At 45.3% G+C, this 21,732-nt stretch overlaps 1 protein-coding gene across 2 annotated transcripts in view; it reads left to right on the top strand.

The window, feature by feature from the left end:
• The window catches only part of vipr1b (vasoactive intestinal peptide receptor 1b), a 75,234-nt gene that overhangs the window by 24,584 nt on the left and 28,918 nt on the right, over positions 1–21,732 (top strand). For both annotated transcript variants that reach the window (XM_072254181.1, XM_072254180.1), the window contains exons 4-6: positions 3,889–3,989; positions 7,427–7,524; positions 14,062–14,191. In XM_072254181.1, coding sequence (XP_072110282.1) covers positions 3,889–3,989; positions 7,427–7,524; positions 14,062–14,191 — 329 coding nt within the window. The remainder of the gene's footprint in view (positions 1–3,888; positions 3,990–7,426; positions 7,525–14,061; positions 14,192–21,732) is intronic.

Genomic DNA, 21,732 nt, shown 5'->3' with positions numbered 1-21,732 from the left:
CATTCAATCATGGGCTGATCCAATTCATCCAGTCATCCCCACTCCCCTGCCTTCACCCCATACCCTTTGATGCCCTGGCTAATCAACAACCTATCTATCTCTGTCTTAAATACACCCACTGACTTGGCCTCCACAGCCACTCTTGCCAACAAATTCCACAGATTTACCACCCTCAGTTCAGTGAGGTGAGTGGTTACCCATGCCAGTTCTTCAAAATTCAAAGAAAACTTATTATCAGAGTACATGTTGGTATCACTGACATAGACAGGAAAAGGGAGAAGGTTCTGAAGAGAGATTTCCGGGAGTTAGGAAGGAAGCTGAGAAGCAGGACCTCCAGGGTAGTAATCTCGGGATTGCTACCTGTGCCACGTGCTAGCAAGGGCAAGAATAGTAGGATCAGGCAGATGAATGTGTGGCTGAGAAACTGGTGCAGGGGGCAGGGCTTCAGATTCTTGGATCATTGGGATCCCTTCTGGGGGAAGTATGACCTGTTCAAACAGGACAGGTTACACCTGAACCCGAAGGGGACCAATATCCTGGCGGGAAGGTTTAACAGAGCTGTTAGGGAGGGTTTAAACTAATTTGGCAGGGGGATGGGAACCGGAATGATAGAGTGGAGGAAGGGGAAAACAGAAATAAATCTAAGATAGTGAGAAGTAAAGATGTCAGGAAAGACAGGCAGGTGATGCGGCAAATTTGTAGCCATTGAGATGAGTTGCAGTGAAATCAAAGCAAGAAGTACCAAATACTGGTCTTAAGGTGTTGTAGTTAAATGCACACAGCATAAGGAATAAGGTGGATGATCTGGTCGTACAGCTACAGATTGGCAGGTATGATATTGTGGCCATCACTGAGACGTGGCTAAAGGATGCATGTCTCTGGGAGCTGAATGTCCAAGGATACACGGTGTATTGGAAGGATAGGCAGGTAGGCAGAGGGGGAGGCCTGGCTTTATTGGTAAGAAATGATATTAAATCATTAGAAAGAGGTGACATAGGATCGGAAAGTGCAGAATCTTTATGGGTTGAGCTAAGAAATCGCAGGGGTAGAAGGATCCTGATGGCAGTTATTTATAGGCCTCCAAACAGCTGCAGGGATGTGGACTACAAATTACAACAGGAAATAGAAAAGGCTTGTCAGAAGGGCAGTGTTATGATAATTGTGGGGGATTTTAACATGCAAATGGATTGGGATAATCAGGTCAGCACTGGATCTCAAGAGAGAGAATTTGTACAATGTCTGCGAGATGGCTTTTTAGAACAGCTTGTTTTTGACCCCACTAGGGGATCTGCTGTACTGGATTGGGTACTGTGTAATGAACCGGAGGTGATTGGAGAGATTGAGGTGAAGGAACCCTTGGGGGACCGTGATCATAACATAATTGAGTTCACTGTGAAGTTTGAGAAAGAGAAGCCGAAATTCGATGTGTCGGTATTTCAGTAGAGTAAAGGAAATTACAGTGGCATGAGAGAGGAACTGGCCAAAGTTGACTGGAAAGGGACACTAGCGGGAAAGACAGCAGGGCAACAGTGGCTGGAGTTTATGCGAGAAGCGAGGAAGGTGCAAGACAGACATATTCCAAAAAAGAAGAAATTTTCGAATGGAAAAAGGATGCAACCGTGGCTGACGAGAAGTCAAAGCCAAAGTTAAAGCAAAGAAGAGGGCATACAAGGAAGCAAAAATAAGTGAGAAGACAGAGGATTGGGAAGTTTTTAAAAGCTTACAAAAGGAAACTAAGAAGGTCATTAAGAGGGAAAAGATGAACTATGAAAGGAAGCTGGCAAATAATATCAAAGAGGATACTAAAAGCCTTTTCAAGTATATAAAGAGTAAAAGACAGGTGAGAGTAGATATAGGACTGATAGAAAATGATGCTGGAGAAATTGTAATGGGAGATAAGGAGATGGCAGAGGAACTGAACGAGTATTTTGCATCAGTCTTCACTGAGGAAGACATCAGCAGTATACCGGACACTCAAGGGTGGCAGGGAAGAGAAGTGAGCGCAGTCACAATTACGACAGTGAAAGTACTCAGGAAGCTGAATAGTCTAAAGGTAGATAAATCTCCCGGACCAGATGGAATGCACCCTCATGTTCTGAAGGAAGTAGCTGTGGAGATTGCGGAGGCATTAGCAATGATCTTTCAAAAGTCCATAGATTCTGGCATATTCCCGGAGGATTGGAAGATTGCAAATGTCACTCCGCTATTTAGGAAGGGGGCAAGGAAGCAAAAAGGAAATTATAGACCTGTTAGCTTGACATCGGTGGTTGAGAAGTCGTTGGAGTCGATTGTCAAGGATGAGGTTACAGAGTACCTGGAGGCATATGACAAGATGGGCAGAACTCAGCATGGATTCCTTAAAGGAAAATCCTACCTGACAAACCTATTGCAATTTTTTGAGGAAATTACAAGTAGGCTAGACAAGGGAGATGCAGTGGATGTTGTATATTTGGATTTTCAGAAGGCCTTTGACAAGGTACCACACATGAGGCTACTTAACAAGATAAGTGCCCATGGAATTACAGGAAAGTTACATACGTGGATAGAGCGTTGGCTGATTGGCAGGAAACAGAGAGTGGGAATAAAGGGATCCTATTCTGGTTGGCTGCCGGTTACCAGTGGTGTTCCACAGGGGTCCGTGTTGGGGCTGCTTCTTTTTACATTGTACATCAATGGTTTGGATTATGGAATAGATGGCTTTGTGGCTAAGTTTGCTGACGATACGAAGATAGGTGGAGGGGCTGGTAGTGCTGAGGAAACGGAGAGTCTGCAGAGAGACTTGGATAGATTGGAAGAATGGGCAGAGAAGTGGCAAATGAAGTACAATGTTGGAAAGTGTATGGTTATACACCTTGGCAGAAGAAATAAACGGACAGACTATTACTTAAATGGGGAGAGAATTCAAAGTTCTGAGATGCCACGGGACTTGGGAGTCCTCGTACAGGATACCCTTAAGGTTAACCTCCAGGTTGAGTCAGTGGTGAAGAAGGTGAATGCAATGTTGGCATTCATTTCTAGAGGAATAGAGTTTAGGAGCAGGGATGTGACGTTGAGGCTCTGTGAGGCACTGGTAAGCCCTCACTTGGAGTACTGTGGGCAGTTTTGGGCTCCTTATTTAAGAAAGGATGTGCTGACGTTGGAGAGGGTTCAGAGAAGATTCACTAGAATGATTCCAGGAATGAGAGGGTTAACATATGAGGAACATTTGTCCGCTCTTGGACTGTACTGCTTGGAGCTTAGAAGAATGAGGGTGGACCTCATAGAAACATTTTGAATGTTGAAAGGCACGGACAGAGTGGATGTGGCAAAGTTGTTTCCCATGATGGGGGAGTCTAGTACGAGAGGGCATGACTTAAAGATTGAAGGGCGCCCATTCAGAACAGAAATGTGAAGAAATTTTTTTAGTCAGAGGGTGGTGAATCTATGGAATTTGTTGCCACGGGCGGCAGTGAAGGCCAAGTCATTGGGTGTATTTAAGGCATTGATTGATAGGTATCTGAGTAACTAGGGCATCAAAGGTTATGGTGAGAAGGCGGGGGAGTGGGACTAAATGGGAGAATGGATCAGCTCATGATAAAATGACGGAGCAGACTCGATGGGCCAAATGGCCTACTTCAGCTCCTTTGTCTTATGGTCTTATGGTCTACATATATGAACATCTTTGAGGTTTTTTTTCTTGCAGATGGTTGAAGGGTAACAACTGTTCCTGAACCTGAAGAGAAGAGAGCATGGAGAAGAGAATGTTCCTTTCCCTCTAGCCCCAGTGCTAGACTCCCAAATCCTGTAAAACTTTTGTTTTATCAAGCTGCAGACACGCAATTTGTTGTTGCATCACCGATCAGTCTCTGCCCAAAATGAATTAACCCACACAAACTGTTTGTCTTGCAGCCAATGTCAGCAGGAACTGCACGAGCGAGGGGTGGTCCAATCTCTCGTTGTCCTATTTAACTGCCTGCGAAATTGACAACAGCACTCTACCCAGCGAGCAGGTTTGTCTGCCTCCAGTCAGAGTCTGGCTGAACATTGTCGACCGCCCCTAAGAATCATATTGTTATCAGTGACATATGGTGTGAAATTTGTATTGCAATTATGTATTGATGTACAGAACAATACATGAAAACTACTACAAAATTACAATAAGAATATGTTTTTAAAAGTGCCAACGCAGCTAAATAGTATGGTTCATAGACCATTCAGACATGGTGGTGGAGAGGAAGAAGCTGTTCCTATAATGTTGAGCCTTCGGGCTCCTGTACCACCTCCCTGATGGTAGCAGTGAGAAGGGGACATGTCCTGGCCGTGAGGATTCTTCAAGATGGATGCTGCCTTCTTGAAGCATCGACGTGGAAGAGTGTATCGATGGTGAGGAGCCTAGTGCCCATGACGGAGCTGGTTGAGTTTACAACTCTGCAGCTTCTTCCGATCCTACACAATGGTCCCTCCACACCAGACAGTGATGCAACCAGTCAGAATGCTCTCTACGGTACAGCTGTAGAAACTTGCAAGAGTCTTTGTTGACATACCAAATCTCCTCAAACTCCCAGTGAAATGTGCCTTCTTCACAATTCATCAATGTTTTGGGCCCAGGATAAATCTTCAGAGACGTTGGCACCAAAGATCTTGAAGCCCTTCATCCTTCCCACTGCTAACCCCTTAATAACATCTGTTGTGTATTCCCTTGACTTCATCTTCCTGAAGTCCACAATCAGTTCATTGGTTGTACTGACATTGAGTGCGAGGTTGTTCAGCCAGCTGATCTGTCTCACTCCTTGAATGTGAAATACCCTATCCCTCTGTCAGGATTGTCTGATGTAGGGATAGCTTGTGTGTTACTACATCAGCTAAAGGCAGAGATTCCTAGCGGTGGCTGTTAAAATGCCAAATATATCACTGGAAACGTGGCTCCAGGACAACATCCCATTAACCATCAATCTACAGGCCATGACACTCAGGGACATGGGCTGTATATTTTTTGTGACTGTCTTTCTGCTAACATGCTGTGTGTGATTGTTGGTACGGTGTTTTACACCTTGGCCTGGAAGGAACATTGTTTAGCCTGGCTGTATTCATGGGTATGATTGAATAACAATTCAGTTTGAATTGGAACTTGCAAATAGAGGTTGAAGCAGATCCCCCCCCCCAAAAAAAACCTTCCAAAGGAGAGAGCGGGTGGAGGAGTGATTGAAATGAACACGGATGAGAACAAAGAAATGGATCACATGCAGACAGTTGAGGTTAGTACAGACGTGGTGGAGCTGAAGGTCCCACTCCTGAACTGTGCTATCCCATGTTCCAAACTGGCCATCGGCAGTCAGGTGAGCATGTATCACCTCAGCGGGCCAGGCACCATCAATGGAGACAGTACAGTTGACATTGAAGCACTGGAAAGGAAGTAGGTTTATCCTGATGAAGGGTCTCAGCCTGAACCGTCGACTGTTTATTCCTCTCCACAGATGCTGCCTGACCTGCTGAGTTCCTCCAGCGTTTTGTGTGTTGCTCAAGATTTCCAGCACCTGCAGAGCCTCTTGTCTCTGTATATACACCAGACAGTAAATTTACTCTTCTAAAGGAACCTGGTGGCAAGCTAAAGGCATAACATTCCTTGCATCTTCCCCTCCATGCCCACCCACCCTACCACCACCCTCCACCTTCATCCCCCCCAAAAAAAACCTGGATTAAACCATAAGACCATAAAACACAGGAGCAGAATTAGGCCATTTAGCCCATCAGGTCTGCTGCGCCATTCTTCATGGCTGATCCTTTTCTCCCCTCCTCAACCCCATTCCCCAGCCTTCTCCCCATGACCTTTGATGTCGTAATTGACTTTAAGTTTGCATTTCCCATGGCAGGATTTGAACTCTGTTTCCTGTACTTGGTCCAGACCTCTAGATTACTAACCTAGTTACTACTCCAACACTACCCTCAAGGGGCAGTGGGAGACAGAATGGCTAGGAGGTCGAGGGAGGAAACTTGTGGGTTTAGGACCTCGGCAATGGAATTAACGCCTGCCATTGGTAGGGGGAATACATCTGGCCAGAAAGGGAGGAGAGTATCCAAGTTGATCACACCTTTCCGTTGGATTTGCCCCCTAAACGTACGCCCTTTGGTATTAGACATTTCAACCCTGGGATAACGAGACCTCAGTCAACTCGGTCTATGTCTCTCAGAATCTTACATCAAGTAATCAGTCAGTGGTCTATCAGGTCTCCCCTCTGCCTCCACCACTGCAGAGAAAGCAATCCAACTTTTTCCAACCTCTCCTTGTAGCTCATCCCCTCTAACCCAAACAGCATCCAGTTGAACCTCTTCTGCACCCTCTTCAGAGCCTCCACATCTGACCAGAACAGTAGGCAATGCCCCAGATGCAGCCTGACCAGAGTTTTATAGAGCTACCACATTACTTCCTGACTCTTGAACTCAATACCTCGACGAATAAAGCATGCATTCAAGCTTGCCTCATGCCACGTTTACCAGCTTATTGATTTGTCCAGCTACCTTTAGGGTCTATGAAGGTCTTAAGATTTTTAAATGCAACACATTCTACAGGGAGCAGGTAAGCTGAAAGGAAGCGCAGAGAACAAAGCCTCGTCATTTGTCAGACTACATTTGGAATATTATGAGAAGTTTACCTAAGAATGGATGTGCTGACATTGGAGATGGACTAGAGGAGGTTCACGAGAAGAATCACAGGAGTGAAAGGGTTAGCATACGAAGAGTGTTTGAATGAGGGATGATCTCATTGAACCCTATCAAATATTGAAAGATCTATTATTATGATTATGAGGACATGCAGTCCCCTTTTATCGTCATTTGGTAACGCATGCATTAAGAAATGATAAAAATGTTTTTTCCAGAATTATATCATGAAAACACATGACAAACCGACTTAAAAACTAACAAAAACCACATGATTATAACATATAGTTACAACAGTGCAAAGCAATACCGTAATTTGATAAGAACAGACCATGGCACGGTAAAAGTCTCAAAGTCTCTCGAAAGTCCCATCATCTCACACAGACAGTAAACCTCCAGCGCCGCCAACTTGCCGGTGCAGCATCCTGGAAGCATCTGACCACAGCCATCATCTCTATAATCTAGATAGAGTAGATATGGAGATGACGTTTCCAAAAGTGAAAGAATCTAAGACCAGAGGGCACAGCTTCAGAATAGAAGAACATCCCTTTAGACAGAGATGAGGAGGAATTTCTTTTGCCAGAGGGTGGTGAATCTGTGGAATTCATTGCCACGGATGGTCGTTGAAACCAAGTCATTGTATTGGGTATATTTAAGATGGAGTTCGATAGGTTCTTCATTAGTAAAGGGGGTCAAAAGTTGTGGGGCTGAGCAGGATCAAGATGGATTTTATTTGTGGATGTGTGTGAGGGACAGCATTAATGATGAGAGTGTTTCTTCTACCCCTCAGAAACAGTTATACAGAGTGGTGATGACAAGTTACACCATTGGGCACAGCTTGTCCCTCATCTCCCTGACCGTGGCTATGGTTATCCTTTGCATCTTCAGGTAGGATGTCAATGGCTTTTGTCTTGGGCACAGTTCCACCGCACCCAAAGCAGATCTTTAGGTATGCTCCCTGGACCAGTTTGAGACCCGAGGCCAATGAAAGGCAATGCACGAGTTCGTTCTTCTCTCAAGCAACACACTCACAATTCAGGAGGGACTCAGCAGGTCAGGTAGCATCCACGGAAAGGAATAAACAGTTAACATTTCAGGCTGAAACCCTTCATTAGAGCAAAAAAAAAAAGGGGGAAGAAACCAGAGTAAGAAGGAAGGTGAGGGAAAGGAGTACAGGCCAGAAGGTGATAGCTGAAGTCAGGTCGGTGGGGAGGGGAATGAAGTGAGAAGCTGGAAGGTGATAGGTAGAAGAAGGAATCTAACTGGGGAGGAGACTGAACCATGAAAGAAAGGGCAGGAGGAGTCTCTTAAAGGGGAGTTGATAGGCAGGTGAGGGGAAAATACAAGATGGGAGCCAGAGTGGGTAATGGTAAAGGGAGGGGGGAAGGAGCGGAATTATTGTAAGCTAGAGAAATTAGTGTTCATGCCATTGGACTGGAGGCTAGCCCAGTGGAATATGAGATGTTGCTCCTCCAAACTGATGCTGCCTGACTGAGTTGCTCCAGCATTTTGTGTGTGTTGCTCTGGATTTCCAGTGTCCGCATCTGCAGAATCTCTTGTGTTTGTTCATTTGTTTCTCCACGGCCCCCGATGGAGTTCTTCAGCAATGTTCGAGTGGCTGAGTGGGTTGTCTGTCCTATCTGATGGTGACTTTGAAGCCTGTGCAGGAGAGTTTTGACATAGATAAAACCATCATACTGGGGTAGTTCTACTCCCCCGACCTCAAATTCCGGTTCCAGAGATACGAGCAGTCAACACAACTGGGGGTTTCCTTGGTTGTAGTGGTTGACCATTACTTATTCTCTGTGCCTTGTCATACTCTCAAAGAGCGTTGCAGAATCTCTTTCTGTTAGATCTCATTGTAAACCTCATCCACCCAGTATACCGGGGCTGACTTTACGTGATAGGCCCTCTCTCACCAGGGTATGGGGCTCACCGGCTACCCTCACCTGGTTTAGCCCATCTGTTGAAGTGAGCAGGGGTGTGGCCGCTGTCGCACGCAAACAGCTACTTGGAGTCACAGGTGAAAAGCTGAGTGTCCAGTGGGGACCAAAAGTGAGTGAACTGCCCCAGAACGGGCACAGCAAGACCCCCACCAGAAGTGCTACCCCTCCCTGGACACCCCATATACCCAAACATTGCAGGTAAATGGTAAATTGGTTTCTTATTGTCACATGTACTGGGCTACATTGGGAAAAAAACTTAGTTTTGCATTCTATCCAATTCATTACATCAGCAGAGCAGGGTGGTACAGGGAAAAGCAATAAAGTGTTACAGCTACAGAGAGTGCAGTGCAGGAAGACAGTGAGGTGAAAGAACTTAATAGGGTAGACTGTGAGATCAGGAGCCCCATCTTATCTCACAGTAGGTTCATTGACAGTAGACTTGTAATAGTGAGTTTGAAGCTGACCTTGAGTCTTGTGATGTGTGCTTTCAGGGCGTATGTGTGGAATATTTATGGTAATATTATCTCCTGTGTTGTGTGTGAGTTACAGTACTGTGCTAAATTCTTAGGAACCTGTAAATAGGTCAGGGGCCAAAGATTTTTGCACGGTACTGTATTTATCAATGTGGAGCGGAGAGCGAGTGTGTAACTCTGGCGGGAGCAAAGGATGTTGGGAATGGCGAGGGTGGCAGGGTGCGGGACAGGTGACAGAGGAGGAGGGCCGAGGGTGAGAGGATAGCAAACACACCCAGCCCTGAGACACCAGGAGAGGTCACTTGATTCCATCAATTGGTTTATTGATCATTACAGAATGTCTCTTTGGTGCTTCCCGCTCCCTCCCCTCTCCCTTCCCCTTTTCCCAACCATGATTCCCTTCTCCCTGCCCCCTTCCCACTCTCCGTTCTCAATAGACACCTATATCAGAATGAGGCTTATCATCACTCACATATGAAATTTTTTTTTGTGTGGCAGCAGTACAGTGGAATACATAAAATTACTGCAGTTCTGAGCACAGGTCTAAGGCACCCTAGCTATTTTACACTGTACTGTATTCCAGAGAACTGACATTTGGTGTGAGGTGCATTTACAACGCACGTTAAAATGTAAACGGTATAATGCTATCAATGCTTTATGCCTGAGGAAACCTGGGTGGTGACAGGGAGTTCAGTAGTCTCACGGTCTGGGGGAAGAAGCTAATTGTCCTTGCCCCAAATAAGACCATAAGACATAGTAGCAGAATTAGGCCATTTGGCCCATCAAGTCTGCTCCGCCATTCAATCATGGCTGATCCATTTTCCCCTCCTCAGCCCCACTCCCAGCCTTCTCCCCGTAACCTTTGATGCCATGTCCAATCAAGAACCTATCAATCTCTGCCTTAAATACACCCAACAACCTGGCCTCCACAGCTGCCTGTGGTAACAAATTCCACAAATTCACCACCCATTGGCTTAAGAAATTTCTCTGCATCTGGGTTTTAAATGAATGCCCCTCTATCCTGAGTCTGTGCCCTCTTGTCTTAGATTCCCCCACCATGCGAATCATCCTTTCCACATCTACTCTGTCTAGACCTTTCAACATTCAAGAGGTTTCAATGTGATCCCCCATCAAACTTCTGAATTCCAGCGAGTACAGACCCAGAGCCATCAAATATTCTTCATAGGATAACCCTTTCATTACTGGAATCATCCTTGTGAACCTCCTCTGGACCCTCTCCAATGTCAACACATCTTTTCTAAGATGAAGGGTCCAAAATTGTTCACAATTCTCAAGGTGAGGCCTCACCAGTGCCTTATAAAGCCTCAGCATCACATCCCTGCTCTTGTATTCTAGACCTGTTGAAATGAACGCTAACATTGCATTTGTCTTCCTCACCATCGACTCAACCTGCAAGCTAACCTTTAGGTTGTTCTGCACAAGGGCTCCCAAGTCCATTTGCATCTCAGATTTTTGGATTTCCTCCTTTAGAAAATAGTCCGCTCATTTATTTCTACTACCAAAGTGCATGACCACGTATTTTCCGTCACTATATTTCATTTGCCACTTTCTTGCCGGTTCTCTTAATGTCTAAGTCCTTCTGCATCCTACCTGTTTCCTCAACACTACCTGCCCCTCCACCAATCTTCATGTCATCTGCAAACTTGGCAACAAAGCCAACTATTCCATCATCTAAATCATTTATATACAGCATAAAAAGAAGTGGTCCCAACACTGACCGCTGCAGAACACCACTAGTCACTGACAGCCAACCGGAAAAGTGATCCTTTTATTCCCACTCGCTGCCTCCTGTCAATCAGCCAATGCTCTAACAATGTTAGTAACTTTCCTGTAATACCATAGGTTCTTAACTTGGTAAGCAGCCTCATGTGTGGCACCTTGTCAAAGGCCTTCTGAAAGTCCAAATATACAACATCCACTGCATCCCCTTTATCAATCCTACTTGTAATCTTCTCAAAGAATCCCAACAGGTTTGTCAGGCAGGATTTTCCCTAAAGGACTTTGTACTATCTTGTCCTGTGTCACCAAGTACTCCATCACCTCATCCTTAACAATTGACCTCAGCATCTTCCCAACCACTGAGGTCAGGCTAGCTGGTCTATAATTTCCTTTCTGCTGCCTTCCTCCTTTCATAAAGACTGGAGTGACATTTGCAATTTTCCAGTCTTCTGGCACCATGCCAGAGTCCAATGATTTTTGAAAGAGTATTAGCACTGCCTCCACAATCTCTACTACCACCTATTTCAGAACCCTATTAGTATGGTAATTCCTGCCTGATGGTAGGGGTCAAAGAGATTGTTAGACAGATGGGAGATCAGCACTCCTGATAGATATCTCGGATGGGTGCAAGAGAGACCCCAATGATCCTCTCAGCAATCCTCTCAATCCTTTATAGGATCGTGCTGTCAGATGCCTTGCAATTCCTGTATCAGACGGTGAATTGTACTTTGAGTCTTTGATGCAGCTGGTCTCAATGGTGAATGGAAAAAGGATCAGAGACAAGATGATAATTCGTTCCACCCAGAGGGCAGTGCAGGTGGGAACCATTACTGGAATGTAATCGACAGCTTGTGGCTGGTAGGGTAACAAAACCAGCAGTGGGATGTGTGGGATGTGGAATCAGACTGGAGGTGGCGGTTGTGAAGGGGTTCTTTTTGCACTCCTACCATGGAGATAATGGAATGAGCAATAGAATCTGTGTAAGTCATACGATTCCCTTTTTTTAAATGATCTGGGATCAAGTGTTTTAGGCAGGGCTGTCATTAGTGTGTGTGGAGTGGATAGGTTCATGGAGGGAGCTGTGAGCGGAGCGGGGCAGGGCTCGGGGAGGGATCCGTGGGGCAGGACTCGGAGGGGGCAGTGAGTAAAGAGTGGGGCAGGGCTGTTGAAGACACAGGGCTCAGAGGAGTGGCAGTGGGAGGAAGCAAGACTTGGAGAGTGGGGCAGGGCTCAGAGGGGGGACAGTTTGTCAGAGTGAGACTGGGTGAAGTTACAGTCAGCTTATGTTGTGTGTCAGAAATGTGTGTCCGCAGAGAGTGGGGTAGTTACAGACAGCTGGTGTAGATCTGGGTACTTACAAACATTGCAGAGATAGAGAAGGTAACAGGGCTGGGCTGGGCTGGCTGGCTACCCGGGTAGGCTTTATGGTACAAAGTTGTATTCTGGTGCTCACTTCTTACTGATTTAGCACTGGGTGGTGTGGTAGCGTAGCATTGGCAAAATGATTTACTGCGTCAGCGATCGGTATTCAACTCCCACCGCCGTCTGTCAGGGGTTTGTACCCTGTGACCGAGTGGGCTTCCTCCACGTGCTCTGGTTTCCTCCCACAGTCCAAAGACATACAGGTGACGGGGAGAAGGCCAGAGAACGGGGTTGAGAGGGATAATAAATCAGCCATGATGGAATGATGGAACAGAATCTATGGGCCAAATGGCCTACGACGTATGGTTTTGTGATTAGGGATAGTAATTGTGAGCGTAACATGTTGGTGCAGGAAGCCATCCACAGCACTTCTCGGACTGTGGGCGTTGATGCAAATGATTCATTTTGCAGTATGTTGCGATGTACATGTGACAAATGAACTTGTTTAATCTCTTCCATCAAGATTAGTGAGCAGTGTGGGCAAGCTGACGATCATCAGTCTTTAACGCTGTGACAATGAACTTCCATTTGTCTGCAGTTTCTGCACCCAGTGGTAGCTTTATTTGGTGCCCCTTTATATATGGTCTAGAGGTTGTTTTCGACCAGGGAGAAATATGATCCAGGTGACCCTGACTGTGGAATGATAGTTGCTGCCCAACAGGGTGGTTTCAGTATAGAAGAAACTGCTGATCTGCTGGACTTTCACGTACAATGGTCTCTGGAGTTTACAGAGAATTGAACTGAATTCACTTGATTACTTACATCCTTCACATACATGAGGAGTAAAGCTCTTTACATCTCCATCTGAATGTGCAATTTATAGTAATTTGTAATAAATAGTATGTACAGCAGGACAGTCAATATAGCATAGAAATACAGTTGTATCAGCGTGAATTAATCAATCTGATGGTCTGGTGGAAGAAGCTGTCCCGGAGCCTGTTGGTCCTGGTTTTTATGCTGCTGTACCGTTTCCTGGATGGTAGCAGCTGGAACAGTTTGTGGTTGGGGTGACTCAAGTCCCCAATGATCTTTCGGGCCCTTTTTACACACCTGTCTCTGTAAATGTCCTGAATAGTGGGAAGTTCACATCCACAGACATGCTGGGCTGTCCGCACCACTCTCTGCAGAGTCCTGCAATTGAGGGAAGTACAGTTCCCATACCAGGTAATGATGCATCCAGTCAGGATGCTCTGTAGAAAGTTCTTAGGATTAGGGGGCCCATACCAAACTTCAGCTGTCTGAGGTGAAGGAGGCGCTGTTGTGCCTTTTTCATCACACAGCCGATATGTACAGACCACATGAGATCCTCAGTGATGTGAATGCTGAGGAACTTAAAACTGTTCACTCTCTCAACCCCAGATCCATTGATGTCAACAGAGGTTAGCCTGTCTCCATTCCTCCTGTAGTCCACAACCAGCTCCTTTGTTTTTGTAACATTGAGGGAGAAGTTGTAAGGGTGATGACGTTTTCTCTGTAGGCCACCTTGTTATTGTTTGAGATTAGACCAATCAATGTAGTATCATCAGCAAATTTAATTAGCAGATTGGCATTGTGGGTGCTAAAAACAAAAAACATCTGTGGGTGAAAACACCCCGTTAATGAGAGAGGTCAGAGGCCCTCTGGTCAGACTGGTTCAAGCTGACAGGAAGGCAACAGTAACCCAAATAACCCCGTGTTACAACAGTGGCGTGCAGACGAGCATCTCTGAACTCTGTGAACCTTGAAATGGATGGGCTACCGCAACAAAAGACCACGAGCCACTCAGTGACCACTTTGTTAGGTACAGGAGGAATGCTGAGCCTATGCGCTATCTGATTTACAATTCCACTTTCGTCTTTCTGCAGGAAGTTACGCTGCACCCGGAATTATATCCACATGAACCTCTTTTTGTCGTTTATCCTGAAGGCCATTTCTGTCTTTGTCAAGGACCTGATTCTGTTTGAAGACTTTGAATCGGACTGCTCCGTTTCAAAGGTAAGTACAGAAACACTGCCTTCCTGTCAAACCAAATTTCCCACCTCTTTAGAAGAGAGCATGTCTTTAAGTGGGAATACTTCTGCGTCAAGCCAGTGCTAATTCTAAGGAAAATTCCTGACCTGATCCCGTCCCTGAAGTGTTCCCCTTTTTCCACCTCATGATCTCAATGGAAGTTCTCCTGAAGCAACCACTGGCCACACCGTGATGTCTTTGAACTAACCTAGGATTTAACCGAAGAGACTTGGGTCCAGAATATACAGTCAAAGTCTTAAGAAAATAATTTATTTTATATTATATTTTATACTTTATCTTTCTGCATTTTTTCTATATATTTTATTTTATTTAGAGATACAGTACAATAGCAGGCCCTTCGGCCCATCGAGACCACACCACCCAATTACCCCCATGTGGCTAATTAAACTACTAACCAGTACGTCTTTGGATTGTGGGAGGAAACCAGAGCAGCTGGGGAAACCCTAGCAGTCACGGGGAGGACATAAAACTAGCTGCAACATTACCTCTCGGCTCTTAAACTCAATCCCATGATTGATGAAGGCCAATGCACTGTATGCCTTCTTAACCACAGAGTCAACCTGCGTAGCAGCTTTGAGTGTCCAATGGACTCGGACCCCAAGGTCCATCTGATCCTCCACACTGCCAAGAGTCTTGCCATTAATACTATATTCTGCCATCATATTTGACCTACCAAAATGAATCACCTCACACTTGTCTGTGTCGAACTCCATCTGCCACTTCTCAGTCCAGTTTTGCATCCTATCAATGTCCTGCTGTAACCTCTGACAGCCCTCCACACTATCCACAACACACCCAACCTTTGTGTCATCAGCAAATGTATTAACCCATCCCTCCACTTCCTCATCCAGGTCATTAATAAAAATCACAAAGAGAAGGATCCCAGAACAGATCCCTGAAGCACACCACTGGTCACCAACCTCCATGCAGAATATGACCTGTCTACAACCGCTCTTTGCCTTCTGAGGGCAAGGCAGTTCTGGATCCACAAAGCAATGTCCCCTTGGATCCCATGCCTCTTTACTTTCTCAATGAGCCTTGCATGGGGTACTTTATCAAATGCCTTGCTAAAATCCATATACACTACATCTATGACTCTACCTTCATCCTTGTGCAAAAAATTCAAAAAATTCACATCCTCAAAAAATTCAATCAGGCTCGTAAGGCATGACCTGCCTTTGTCAAAGCCATGCTGACTATATCTAATCATATTATGCCTCTCCAAATGTTCAAAAATCTCAGGATCTTCTCCATCAACTTACCAACCACTGAAGTAAGACTCACTGATCTATAATTTCCTGGGCTATCTCTGCTCCCTTCCTTGAATAAGGGAACAACATCCACAAGCCTCCAATCCTCTGGAACCTCTCCCATCCTCATTGATGAAGCAAAGACCATTGCCAGAGGCTCAGCAATCTCCTCCCTTGCTTCCCACAGTAGCCTGGGGTACATCCCGTCCGGTCCCGGTGACTTATCCAACTTGATGCTTTCCAAAAGCTTCAGCACATCCTCTTTCTTGATATGTACATTCTCAAGCTTTTCAGTCCACTGCAAGTCATCACTACAATCACCAAGATCCTTTTCCATAGTGAATACTGAAGCAAAGTACTCATTAAGTACCTCCGCTATTTCCTCCGGTTCCATACACATTTTTCCACTGTCACACTTGATTGGTCCTATTCGCTCACATCTTATCCTCTTGCTCTTCACATACTTGTAGAATGCCTTGGGGTTTTCCTTAATCCTGTCCACCAAGGCCTTCTCATGGCCCCTTCTGGCTCTCCTAATTTCATTCTTAAGCTCCTTCCTGCTAGCCTTATAATCTTCTAGATTCTATATCATTACCTAGTTTATTGAACCTTTCGTAAGCTCTTCTTGACTAGATTTACAACAGCCTTTGTGCACCACGGATCTTATACCCTACCATCCTTTCCATGTATCATTGGAACGTACCTACTCAACCCCACGCAAATATCCCATGAACATTTGCCACATTTCTTCGGTAAGTTTCCCTAAGAACATCTGTTTCCAATTTATGCTTCCAAGTTCCTGCTTAATAGCCTCATAGTTCCCCTTACTCCAATTAAACATTTCCCTAACTTGTCTGTTCCTATCCCTCTCCAATGCTATGGTAAAGGAGATAGAATTGTGATCACTATCTCCAAAATGCTCTCCCACTGAGAGACCTGACACCTGACCAGGTTCATTTCCCAATACCAGATCTCCTCTTGTAGGCTTATCTATATATTGTGTCAAGAAACCTTCCTGAACACACCTAACTAAGTCTACCCCATCTAAACCCCTCACTCTAGGGAGATGCCAATCAATATTTGGGAAATTAAAATCTCCCACCACACAACCCTGTTATTATTACTCCTTTCCAGAATCTGCCTCCCTATCTGCTCCTTGATGTCCCTGTTACTATTGGGTGGTCTATAAAAAACACCCAGTAGAGTTATTGACCCCTTCCTATTCCTAACTTCCACCCACAGAGACTCCTTGGACAACCCTTCCATGACTTCCTCCTTTTCTGCAGCTGTGACACTATCGCTGATCAACAGTGCCACGCCCCCACCTCTTTTGCCTCCCTCCCTGTCCTTTCTGAAACATCTAAAGCCTGGCACTCGAAATAACCATTCCTGCCCCCGAGCCATCCAAGTCTCTGTAATGGCCACAACATCATAGCTCCAAGTGCTGATCCATGCTCTAAGCTCATCCACTTTGTTCACAATACTGCTCACATTAAAATAGACACATCTCAAATCATTGGTCTGAGTGTGTCCCTTCTCCATCACCTGCCTATCCTCCCTTTTGCACTGTCTGCAAACTTTCTCTATCCGTGAGCCAACCTCCCTTTCCTCCGTCACTTCAGTTCGGTTCCCTTCCCCCAGCAATTCTAGTTTAAACTCTCCCGAATAGCTTTTGCAAACCTCCCTGCCAGGATATTGGTCCCCCTCGGATTCAAGTGCAACCCGTCCTTTTTGTACAGGTCACACCTCCCCAAAAGAGGTCCCAATAATCCAGAAACCTAAATCCCTGCCCCCTGCTCCAATCCCGCAGCCACGCATTTATCCTCACCTCACTCTATTCCTATACTCACTGTCACATGGCACAGGCAGTAATCCGGAGATTACTACCTTTTCAGGCCGGCTTCTCAACTTATTTCCTAACTCCCTGTAGTCTGTTTTCAGGATCTCCTCCCTTTTCCTACCTATGTCATTGGTACCAATATGTACCACGACCTCTGGCTGTTCTCCTTCCCACTTCAAGATATCATGGATGCGATCAGAAACATCCCAGACCCTGGCACCAGGGAGGCAAACTACCATCTGCGTTTCTTTCCTGTGTCCACAGAATCGCCTATTTGACCCCCTAACTATAGAGTCCCCTATCACTGCTGCCTTCCTCTTCCTTTCCCTCCCCTTCTGAGCCACAGGGCCAGACTGTGTACCAGGCAACTCTGTATTGTTGCTTCCACCAGGTAGGCCGTCCCCCCCTAACAGTACTCAAACAGGAATACTTATTTTTAAGGGGGACAGCCACTGGGGTACTCTCTAGCACCTGCTTTTTGCCCTTCCCTCTCCTGACTGTTACCCACTTCTCTGTCTCCTGTGGTCTCAGGATGACTACCTGCCTATAGCTCCTCTCTATCACCTCCTCACTCTCCCTGACCAGACGAAGGTCATTGAGCTGCATCTCCAGTTCCCTAACACGGTCTCTAAGGAGCTGCAGCTCGACGCACCTGGTGCAGATGTGGTCGTCCGGGAGTCTCTAGGACTTCCCACATGTGACACCGAGCACAGAAAACTGGCCTCACACGTATAATCTCTGTCTTTATTTTAAACAGATAACCTACCTGGCTTCAACCCTCTATTGCGAAGCACCGTTGAGCCAAAGCCTTCCTACTCTGTCTCCCACTACTCCATCGCCTGCTCTGTAAATCTGTCTTCTTTTTAAACTCTTCCCGCTGTTCTCACTGGCCAGCCTCCACGTGCTTGTGCAGTCGTGCCCCGTTCAAACTGCCAAAGAAATAACCATTACCTTTCAACTCTGCTTACTTTTAAACTCTTCCCGCTGTTCTCACTGGCTGACCTCCACGCACTTGCGCAGTTGTGTCCCATTCAAACTGCCAAAGAAATAACCTTTCACCCTTAACCCATGACATCTGATTGTAGTCGCACCCAATCTCTGTAGACAAAGCCTACTTGCATTTACCCAATCTATACACCTCATAATTTTGTATACCCCTATCAAATCTCCTCACAGTCTTCTACGTTCCAAGGAATAAAGTCCTAACCTATTCAATCTTCAGTTGTAACTCAATCCTCCAGTCCCAGCAACATCCTTGTAAATTTTCTCTGGGCTCTTTCAATCTTGTTTACATCTTTTCCTTTAGGTAGGTGACCAAAACTGCACACAATACTCCAAATTAGGCCTCACCAATATCTTATACAACTTCAACATAACATCCCATCTCCTGTACTCAATACTTTGATTAATGAAGGCTAATGTGACGTTGTGGCCATTACAGAGACTTAAATGTCTCAGGAGCGGGAATGGCTGCTGAATGTGCCAGGCTTTAGGTGTTTCAAAAAGAACAGAGGATGGGAAAAAAGATGGGGGTGTGGCTTTGCTAATTAGGGATAGTGTCATGGCTGCAGAAAAGGAGGAAGACATGGAGGTATGGTCTACTGAGTCAGTGTGGGTGGAAGTCAGAAACAGGACAGGGGCAATAACTCTACTGGGTGTTTTTATAGACCCTCTAATAGTAACAGGGATATTGAGGAGCAGATAGGGAGACAGATTCTGGCTATCCACATGATTTGCCTCACGACAGCGAACACATCCTCCTCTAACCTGTACAGGGTCCATGAAGTTGATGCGGTTTTGCCCCACTTCTATAGACACTGTGTCCATCTCCTGAATAAATACAGATATAAAATGTTTGTATTTAAGATTGCCCCTATCTCTTTTGGCTCCATACATTGCCATTCTGATCTTCCAGAGGACCAATTTTGTCCCTTGAAACCCTTTTGCTCTTAACATCTCTGTAGAATCTCTTGGGATTCTCCTTCATCTTGACTTCTGGGCAGCTTTCTGTCATCTTTTAGCCTTCCTGATTTCTTTCTTAAGTGTTCTTTTGCATTTCTTGTACACCATAAGCACCTCATTTGTTCATACTTGCCTATCCCTGCTAGGCACCTCCTTTCTTTTTCTCCTAACCAGAACCTCAATATCTCTTGAAAACCAAGGTTCCCTATACTTGTTAACCTTACCTTTTATTCTGACAGGCACACACAAGCTTTGTAGTTTCAAATTCTCTTTTGAAGGCCTCTCACTTACTAAGTACACATTCGGCAGAAAACAGCCTATCCCAATCCACACCTGCCAGATTCTTTCTGTTATCAGCAAAATTGGCCTTTTTCCAATTTAGAACCTCTACCCGAGGACCACACCTATCTTTTTCCTTGACACTAATGACATTATGATCATCAGATGCAAAATGTTCCCCCACACAAACTTCTGTCACCTGTCCTGTCTCGATCCCTAATAGCAGATCCATTATCACGCACTCTCTGGTTGGGACTTCTACGTACTGATTAAGGAAACTTTCTTGAACACATTAGACAAACCTTATCGCATCTAGTCCTTTTACAGTATGGGATTCCCAGTCAATATGTGGAAAGTTAAGATCACCTACTATAACATCCTTATGTTTCTTGCAATAGTCTGTACACTCTCTCTACAAATGTTTTCCTCTAAATCCCTTGGACTGTCGGGTGGTCTTTAACATAGCCCCATTAATGTGGTCATACCTTTCTTATTTCTCAGTTCCACCCATAACGCCTCACTAGACACATTCTCTAGTCTGTCCTGACTGAGCACAACCATGATATTTTTCCTAACTAGTAAGGCCACCCCTCCTTCTTTAATCCCTCCCACTCTGTCATGTCTAAAACAAAGGAATCCTGGAATATTGAGCTGCTAGTCCTGCCCTTTCTGCAACCAAATCTCACTAATGCCTTGGTTCAAAATAGTACAAAAGGAAAAAAAAAATGCAAAATATAGAGTTAGAGTTGCAGGGAAAATGCAGCACAGGTAGACAATGATCAAAAGGTACATCTAATATCAGAAATGTTTACAATATACATCCTGAAATTCTTTTTCTTCACAAATATCCACAAAAACAGAGGAGTGTCCCAAAGAATGAATGGCAGTTAAGTGTTAGAACCCTAAAGCCACTCCCCAGCACCCCTTCCCACGCACAAACAGCAGCAAGGCAATAACCCCCCTCTCCCACCAGCAAAAAAGCATCATTGCCCTCCACCGAGCACTCAAGCGTGCAGCAAAGCATCATCTCCACCGAGATGCAACACAGAGCATCATAGGAAGTCATTCCTGCCTGTGGCCATCAAACTTTACAACTCCTCCCTTGGAGGGTCAGACACCCTGAGCCAATAGGCTGGTCCTGGATTTATTTCCTGGCATAATTTACATATTACTATTTAACTATTTATGGTTTTATTACTATTTAATTATTTATTGTGTAACTGTAACGAAAACCAATTTTCCCCGGGATCAATAAACTATGATTAAAGAGACAGACTTGCAGTACCCAAAGACTACTTGTCCACCCAGTAATTTGACATACCACAGGCTCTCTGTCTCCCCCTAATAAGGGAAAAAGAGATGTCTCCATTTCTCCCGCGACACCCCATTCAGGGGCTCCAGTCTAGAATCATCCCATCTCCAGAGCCACGAAAATCCAGCACCCTGAAGCCACACTAGTTTTCCAGGCTGCATCCTTGGGATATCAAAAAGCGATCAGTCGTGAGACCCTGAGAACTGGTCCCATTCCCACAAAGAACTGAAGTCAGGGTGTAACTCCGGGTCAGGGTCTTCAAAAGAACCTTGAAAAGGGAAAAAAAAAAGAGATATCAGAGATAGAAATAGAGCTGTTTCTGAAGATGCAAGCAAAGGGGTTGCCATTTATCGCCATCATAAATTTGCACTGCCCCTCAATATGTGCCATGTCATGGGCAATCATGGTCTTCTATCTGTCTTTAATCAGCCTTTGGGAAGACCCCCTTTATGCTATTGTTCTTGCTGTTTTCTCTATCCATGACCAAAATTGCTCTGGGCAAATTTTTCTACAGACGTGGTTTTCCATTACTTTCTTCTGGGCAGTGTCTTTACAAGGCAGGTGACCATTATCAATACTCTTCAGAGATTGTCTGCCTGGTGTCAATGGTCACATAACCAGGACTGGTGATCTGCACCGGCTGCTCATACGACCATCCACCACCTGTTTCCATGGCTTCACGTGACCCTGATCGGGAAGGGGGGGGCTAAGCTGGTGCTACTCCTTGCCCGAGGGTGACCTGCAGGCTAACAGACGGAAGGAGCTCCTTACGCCTCCTTTGGTAGAGACGTATCTCCACCCCACCACCCATTGGTCTACCTAGGTCTTTTAATATTCAATAGGTTTTAATGAGATTTCACCC

Source organism: Mobula birostris, chromosome 3 (assembly GCF_030028105.1).
Source record: "Mobula birostris isolate sMobBir1 chromosome 3, sMobBir1.hap1, whole genome shotgun sequence".
Classification (NCBI taxonomy): domain Eukaryota; kingdom Metazoa; phylum Chordata; class Chondrichthyes; order Myliobatiformes; family Myliobatidae; genus Mobula; species Mobula birostris.
The sequence above is the reverse complement of the archived record's forward strand: the minus strand, read 5'-3'. Positions and strand labels throughout refer to the sequence as shown.